General features: G+C 48.0%; 2 protein-coding genes across 2 annotated transcripts; both read right to left on the bottom strand.

The window, feature by feature from the left end:
* Positions 1-1,078: 1,078 nt before the first annotated feature.
* Positions 1,079-2,427, bottom strand: L228DRAFT_241638 (hypothetical protein; the record flags this gene model as incomplete). The annotated part of the gene is made up of 8 exons (XM_018331341.1): positions 1,079-1,122; positions 1,159-1,198; positions 1,278-1,382; positions 1,471-1,515; positions 1,585-1,637; positions 1,861-2,023; positions 2,072-2,077; positions 2,350-2,427. 8 exons carry the CDS (start codon positions 2,425-2,427, stop codon positions 1,079-1,081), a joined length of 534 nt encoding a protein of 177 aa, XP_018184955.1.
* A 3,196-nt stretch (positions 2,428-5,623) lies between these two features.
* Positions 5,624-7,296, bottom strand: L228DRAFT_42791 (hypothetical protein). The gene is made up of 2 exons (XM_018336579.1): positions 6,103-7,296; positions 5,624-6,049 (listed from the first exon to the last, which is right to left on the bottom strand). The coding sequence occupies exons 1-2, from the start codon at positions 7,114-7,116 to the stop codon at positions 5,936-5,938; spliced, it is 1,128 nt and encodes a 375-aa protein (XP_018184954.1). The 5' UTR covers positions 7,117-7,296; the 3' UTR covers positions 5,624-5,935.
* Between the last annotated feature and the right edge of the window lie 648 nt (positions 7,297-7,944).

Here is a 7,944-nt window from a genome sequence, read left to right as displayed (position 1 = left end):
TTTTTTTTATCTCCGCAAACTTTTACCCGCGTTTTTTGGTATTCAAGAAAAAAAAAAATAAAAATAAGGAAAAGAATACGAACAAAATAAACGAAAAAGAAATAGGGAATGTTATATAAATTCATCTCATATATATCCTCAACAAAATGAAGCTTAACTCCATGAGTCCATCTCCATGACTTGTCCCAGATCCCAGCGATATGCGTTTGCATAACTCGATTTAATTATGCTACCACATACTTGTACACGTTATGCTTCAAGATCCCCTCCGTTCCAGTTATGCATTAGTTATTCAGTTAATGCAACAGAGGTACTGCACAACGAAAGCGTTGCGGAAAAGGTCGGATAATGCGGGATGTAACGGGTCCCAGATTCATGAGGACCTTGGTGGCCGTCCCCTCGGTCCTGCCGTCTATAACGAGAAAAGTCCGAGGTCCGAGGCCCATGAACCCTCGGCCGACGGAGTTTCGAGTTTGTAATGCTACGGAGTAGCTTCGTACACTATTCACTCCACGGCATATTCCTTCTACTCTACCTAGGCATACCTAACTTACCTACCTACCTTAGTGGGTAAGGTAAGGTAAGGTATAACTCAAACTAAGATAGTTAGTTAGCAGTCTAGTTAAAACGTGGTCAACAACGACCAAGCAATTTACCGGGACGGGCGGGTTAACATGACCCTGGACGGGGCTTGTGTGAGGAACAGGTAGGTAGGTAGCTAATGAAAATGCAATGAAATGACTGGCTTCAAAGTACAGAGTTAGGTGGTTAAGGTACTTTATGTCGTGCTTCTTTAGGGAGTAATACTATTATAAAGCTACACAGGGTAGGTAGGTACGGTAGGCAGTGAAAGAAAGGTAAAAAGGACCTAGGTTATTTGGAAAGGATAGTAAAAGGTGTAGTGTGATTCTGCGCTCTTCACGGTGCGGTACGAATACAAAACATGTTGGTGTTTATTATTGCATGCATGAGGTACACGGTATGACCGTATGATTAGAGAGTATTCCGTGTATGGAGTACTCCGTACGAAAGCTTCAATAATCTTGTTCCAAGCGTTAAGGTAGGTGGCCAGCACAAGTTATGCCAGCAGCATAACCTTGTACGTCCCCTTAGTCCAGGGCGCTAAGGTAGATCAATAACGAATGGGATTATACCTACGTTGACTGAGGTACATAATGCTAAAAGTCCATACCAAATCCTAGTTATGATTTTATCACCAATTAATCCGACAGAATTGTTAGGAACAATATTCCATCGAGTGGCCGAAAAAATCACACCTTGCGTTTATGGGACCATCCTTGCCGTTGACTTTTTGGGATAGGGACGGCGTTACGGCCCCCATCCAGAGAGTTAAGAGCGTGTACAGAAGTTAGGTCGGGACACTGGTCAGGGGTAATATGCAGATGCAATGCAATATCAACGCACTATCGCGCCCATGGAGGGGTAAAAAACTGCAACTCAAGCGCTTACGATGTGAGAGGGGTGGGAGTGGTTGAGGACACAAACACAAGGTAACTACAAACACAAGCTACTAGCGGGCTGAAGCCTTTTTACAGTATGTTACTTTGTACAGTAGCTTCGTACTCTAGGCCAAAGGGGCAAGCGTCGAAATGGTGATGATTGTCCCGATGATTGACCTCATGGAACGTTTTAGCATATGCAAGGATCAGACAACGTTAAGTTTTGAGCATGACATCAAGCGTAGATGGGGGGACGATGGGGGCGGGCTGCTTGTTGTAAAGCAAAACGTGTCTCCGATATTATTTGCCGTCATATTTTCCTTTTCCTTTTCCAGATATGCACGACTAGATCCTTCCTCGCCGCAAGGTCGCAGTCGTGGTCCGCGAACGAGGAACCTACCAAAGGCTAAGTTGACTATCCTAGTTGGGGAGAGCGGAAGGGTCGCAGATGAGCGGCCCGGGCCCAACTTGCGCTTGCGCCGGACCGAAGGGTCGGCCACTGGGTCGACCGAGGCAGAATCCACGAAACGCACTTTTGCCAGCCCTAGCGCAGCATGGCAAATCTACTACGGAGTAGAGATAGGCTGGAAAGTAGTAGTTCCGTAACTTACATCCCCCTTTTTTTTTATTTTATTTTTTTTATTTTCACACTCGCGTTGGATGATCATCCGGCTTTACCACGTTGCCCAATGGTTTGGTTATTGGGAGCTGGAGCAGGCCTTTATTATCGTCCCCTGCCCAAGCTTGCGTGTCTAAACTCATCCCCGGTCGTTTTGTGCGTTTTGGTTGCATTTGCGGCCACTACGGCTGCTGTGCCTCCATGCGGGTTGTGGCATGGATAATTCTATGTTCATGTTCCAGGGGTTTTGTTGGATTGTTCGACACCAACATCAGCATCTCCATGGTTGCCTTGTTGCCTTGCTGCCTCGGTGCCTCGGGCATATGCAATGTAATGCTTTTGTGACATGGCGAGAAATCGTAACGTTGTCTCCCATTTCCCATTTCGGATGGTACCTTATTACGTTTTTTCGTAGAGAGATCATGCGCGACTTTGCCGTGTAAAGTTTTGACAGTGGCGCGGCATATCATCAATTCTGTGGAGAACGACTGGACGAGAGCAGTCTATTTCAAATGATGAAAAAGCAAATTGAGAATTTTGGTTGGTCACCAGTGCATGTAATGATCGAGATGAAGCCATGCCTTCAATTCCGCACCTGCACACATCTCCGAGCGTCATGGTTAGCAAGGACTCTCGGGTCGAACGGAGCTAATTCGCGTTCAGAAAAATGGCAATGGTAAAGAAGATCCTGATGGCAAGGTTCGCTGCGAAAGGGGTCATCCAGTAAAATCATGCCGGCTCTAGGAGAGGCAGACGACTGGAAATGTCCAACTGCAAGATGTTATTTGGACAATCCTGGATCTATACACAGATAACACAAAGCCAAATATCTTGGACCCTAGGCATTCCCGCAAAAGTAACTTTTTTGGCTCGCATCCCTGATAAGATTAACGTCATCGCTAAGGCTGAGGCCAACCAAAATAATGCGAATCTTGCAACACTGGAATTTGCCAGGGCCTCCATGTGCAGGCCTAACTCTCGTAATCGCTTCAACGCGAAAATTTCGTGCTTGAATTTTTCCTAACACGATCCAGTTCTTCTCCTTTCCGGCTCCACTTCCTCTCCACAAAATAAATGAAATGGTCAATAGCATGGGGCCGGAATGAGTTTGTGGCGTTTAGTCAGATTTAGATGATATTTTGTCATGCTTATTGATTCAGCGTAGATCCAAAAAAGCACGACAGCGTCAGGGTGCATTGTGGGAGAATAATGCCCGAGATGTTTTCACTACGAACGCACCGTTGTCTTAACTCGGCTCCAAAAAGGCCGGACCGTTTGTTAAACAAGTGGGCCGGAGAGTATGAATTGCTTCATCCATCCGTTTGTGAGTCGAATATTCAGGACGCGTATGCTCTCCAGGGATCCGGCTCCTCCACAAGGAAAAAAAAAAAAGAACTATGGATTGCGGGTCCACATTGAATCATAATTCCCTCCCATCTGCAATATCGTCATTTTCAGGCAGTGTAAAAGCGGGCTAAGCAGCGAGTTGAGTTCGTGCGTTTTGAGCGTCGGTTCCAAATAAACGAGTTCAGTGGAGAGCTGAGCAAGATGTTAGGCGAATATCTCGAACGCTTTTTGTTGGTGTTTAATCGTCTGAGACGACGGAGACATAGTTCCTCCAATCAACGTCCCTATTGTAAAACTTTCTCGCCCATCTACGTGGCGGGAATCTTAGCAAAAATGGTCGCAAGCATCACCCGGTTCCAGAAATTGCCTTTTGGAGGTATCGGAATACTCTCGGAATCTCCGAGAGATTCAGACTACCGTAAGCGGTTAGTTAATGACTAGGCGGGAAATACTGTTAGTTTATACTTACCTTGGGTTGGTATGGACTCTAAGTTAGTTATAGCCCCCAACGCGAAAAAGGAAAATCACAAATAATGCCGCTTGGATAAGACTCTCCAGTCTTTACGGCCAAGATCATGATCAATACTGCTGGATTCTTGTAGTGGAGGAAAAGGCGCAAAACGACGTTTAGGCTCCGGAACGTCTTCGCCCCCAAATCAGTAGGCTCGTTGTTCGGGCCATCGGGAGCGTTCGTCAAGAGAACAGGCCACGAGGTGGGTCAGTTGGGAAAACGGGGAACAGTGGGCGAGGCGATCATAGCGGCGGGCACTGCGATGAGTTAGAGCGACAACCACGGCCCACTAGGTGGGACTTGCAGGAATTTAAGGTCGCCGACTCAAGGTCGCCGAATTATAAGTTCGCCGTTTAACCTTTTCCTTTCAACCGAGGTTGATGCGGAAGTTCCCCGTCACAGTCCATAATACATTAGTAATTCCGCTGTATGCTTCCGTGTAAAATGACAAAAGCATTTCAAACATGCTGGTCAGCAGACAATACAAGCAAGGCAGGAGATAACTCCACCGCATTTTGTAGGCATTCTAGATAACAGGAAAAGAAATACTACACTAACTTTTCAAGACTCCCCCCCCACTTAGCTGGCTCAAACCCGAAACACCGTCCGTAAGGATGGTAATCACCAGCAGTGCGTCTGATCAGATGTAGCTGTGTGCAAAACGTTGAGCGTTTGGAGTGAGCCAAGTGCCACGAGGTTCTGGTGTGATTTCATTTGATGAAAGGCCCGGTGTATCTCTGTATCCATCGAGATCCGATCGGCCCCCCTTGCCCCCTTTACGCCAACTACGTAGACAACTTAATTGGCGCATCTTGACGTGGAAGTGGATGGGGCCAAAAAAAGAGTGGGATGGATTTGCAATACCAGTTTCGCCGGCCTGCCCAGATGCACTCTTGGTACTCAATATCGGAAAGCCCATGACAAATAATGAAAAGTCTATCAATTATTCACGTCCTGGATTAAAGTTTCTTCTGACCGATGATATGACGACGGAAGATACCATATAATTATTCCATGTGTTCTAGACCCTTGCCTGTAACATACCGCTGTCTTAGGTTGCCCGCCTCAGGTGAGCTTGAATCCCGAAATGACTTACCGAAGAAGTGCACCAATGACAGATTGCCCAAATGAGATGAAAGTCAACCGACATGGGGGACAAGCCGAGAGGACCTCCCTCTCCAGCAGAGCTCATTTGACCGTTGCTTAGAACGAATGAAGTCCGGCAAAAATTCAAACAAACGGGTTCATAAAGAATAAGGAAAAGACAATTCCAGCATTGTTTGATAATAAAGAAATGGCTGTATAGGAGCGAAACCAAATATGTATATATATGTGCGTGCTGTAGGACAAGGAAAGAAAAACATGGAGCCGTCATGAGATTGTGAGAATCGCTGTTAGATCAGAGCTGAAGACATGAGAAAAGCCACACTCAGCACACCCCCTCGTTACTTTCCCAACCTGATCTGAGACTTTCCCCAAAGGTCCACTTTGGGGGCCGGCACACCTCAAGTAATGCTTGTGCGATACTTTTGAGCCCGGTTAGTCATAATAAAGATAGTCGCTCGTTACGCAAAAAGAAAGAACTCAAAAGCAAGGCACGATGCCGCCACCCAGGAATAATGCGTCGGGTATAACAATATATCGTAATTAGCAAAGTTGCTTTCTCCTCAAAAATTCGAGATTTCCGCCCAGAAGAACTTTTCAACGTCGTATGATATTATCCTAGAAGGAGAGATAGCCGGTTTGATGGTCGACAAGCTCTGTGCGGCCAATGCCGCCAAGGTTCTGCATAGAGTGTGACAAAGGGGGGAGGCTTGACGAGGTTTGCATCGGCATGGGGCTCATCGGCGAGACGCCGTCGTAGTTCGAGATTCTGGCATGCAACGGCGTCCCACTAGTATTTCTCAGGTCCTTGCGGGACATTATTTCGTATCGTTTTGGACAACCATCCTCAACGTGTCTATTGCAAGATGCTAGTACCAAAGCGCCACAGAGGTTCTATGAAACGAATGGGTGAGCGTTTCGCAGGGAGAAATACCTTCTAAGTGTGTCCTTTCTTGCGAACTGGCTGCCGCAGAGGTTGCATCCGAAATTTCGAGATTTAAAGTGCACCTTGCAAATGGGTTAGCTTTTTTCAGAACTCAGTAACGGTTTTCTTCACATACACTGTCTTGATGGCGTAGTAGGTCCGTCTTTCGCACAAACTTCTTTGTACAGTTCTTGACTGTACAAGGATGTGGGTAGACGCGAGCGGGATCGTGTGTTTCCATGTGGGCTTTATAATTGTAGCTCCTTCCAAATAATTTCCCGCAGATTCGACATTCATGATTTGCCTCGGCCGGTGTTGTGAGTTGCCGCCTCTTTCGAGTCCTCGCCACGCACGTAATGAGTGGGCGATCGTATTCATATCGCTCGGCTTCCAGGTCCTGAAATCCGGTTGAGTGCTCTTTGTAGTTCCGCCCGAAATACGGCCGGTCGTCTTCGTCGAGCGCTTCGTACTCTGAGAGAGACGGTGGAATTGTTCGAGCCGCAGAATGCCCTTCAATGGGGGTGGGAAAAGAGGCTTGGGGAGCAGTTATGAGGTTGTGATTAGGAAAGGCAGCTGGGAGACTTGTACTGGTGACGGGGAACCAGTCGTTCGGATCTTCCACCTTAACCTTGGGATGAATTGTCGACGTGCTGTAGCCCAGATCAGATCCTACTTGGGAATAGATATCTGAAGCCGGGCCGGAGGACACCGATGACCTCTGCGACTGGAGATTATCGGCATTTCGATATTCTGTAGCGGGCTGGGGGGGAGGATTATAGGCGGAGCGCATGAAGCTTTCAGCAGGCGCTCCTGACAGTGATGCAAACGGATCATAAGCTTCGGAGAAGACATCAGGTGGACCTTGAGTATGATAGACCAGGTTTTGCTCTGGAATTGGTTGTCGTGACCAGTATTCAGTCGGTTGCGGTGAAGGTGGAAGTATATTAGCCGGGAGAGGAGACGTCGTAGGAGCCATGGAATAGCCATATAGGCCGAGGCCTCTCTCCTGCCCTTGAGGAGCATGCTTAGCCGTGTTCTGGGGCGATGTGGGATGGGAGGAGTCGAAAGGAAATGCTGCAACACGCCTCCTTGACTGATGATAAGGGGACACTGAGTCGGATGATCGAAGGGATTGCGGTGTCCGCTCCATGAGGGAAATTGAAAACAGCACTCCGGGGGGGTTTTCCAGCTGAATAGATCAAAGCGACGCGTAAGCGGAGCGGAAGAAGATGAAGCGTGAGCCAGCTAATTCCAATGATGGCAGAAACGATGAACGATAGTCAAACGAGAATGGAGAGACTGCGCCCTTCAAGAGCTACATATAAGCTGATGAAAAGAAGCCAAATGCAAGCAGACCGCCTAGAATGACGCAAGAATAGCCTTGCACTGGGCAGAATGGTCCTACAATAGAACAATGCGGCGGTGATTAACGGGCAGGAGGTTCAGTGTTCTTGAGAAGCCAGATAGATTCATCCAAAATTGAGGCGGTACTGCCTTGAAAAGGTAGCAAACTAGCAAACCCTGGACGAATCTCCCCGCTGTCGCCGCTGCTCTTGCTGCGGCGAACGGCCGCGGCACCAGGTCGCCGGCCCTTGAACCGATCCGTCCCAAGAGCACGACGCATACAGGGGAATGAACTTGGGTTCGGGCTTGGACGCTGTCGGAGGGGGTCGAAAACACATCCCGGTCAAGAAAAAGGTCAAGTCATCGAGCTTGGAGCGTGCGCGGGTGTGTGTGCCATGCCCTTGCTCCGCGTGGGGACTTGTAACTGCACTTTTGCTTTCACTGCGTCTATCCATTTGGGTATCCTCTCCTGTTCTTTTCCGAGATGCATAGTTCGCACCACTCGCACGAGCCATACAAGCGTAAGGCGTCAGGTGCTAGTCGATGGTAGTGTCCTTAAAAGTGGAGGGGCCAGGGTTGCAGCATGCCTGTAGTCACAGAAGTACCCAGATGGGCACGAAGGGATCCAGTTCGA

Source organism: Xylona heveae, assembly GCF_001619985.1.
Source record: "Xylona heveae TC161 unplaced genomic scaffold L228scaffold_13, whole genome shotgun sequence".
NCBI classification, from domain to species: Eukaryota; Fungi; Ascomycota; class Xylonomycetes; order Xylonales; family Xylonaceae; genus Xylona; species Xylona heveae.
Note: the sequence above shows the minus strand (reverse complement) of the source record. Positions and strands in the feature narration are given on the sequence as shown.

Excerpts from the sequence above, each read along its gene's own strand:
- L228DRAFT_42791 (XM_018336579.1), bottom strand. The coding sequence starts at position 7,116 with ATGGAGCGGACACCGCAATCCCTTCGATCATCCGACTCAGTGTCCCCT. Across the intron at positions 6,050-6,102 it reads TACTACGCCATCAAGACAGT|GTGCACTTTAAATCTCGAAA; the intron begins GTATGTGAAGAA and ends CCCATTTGCAAG.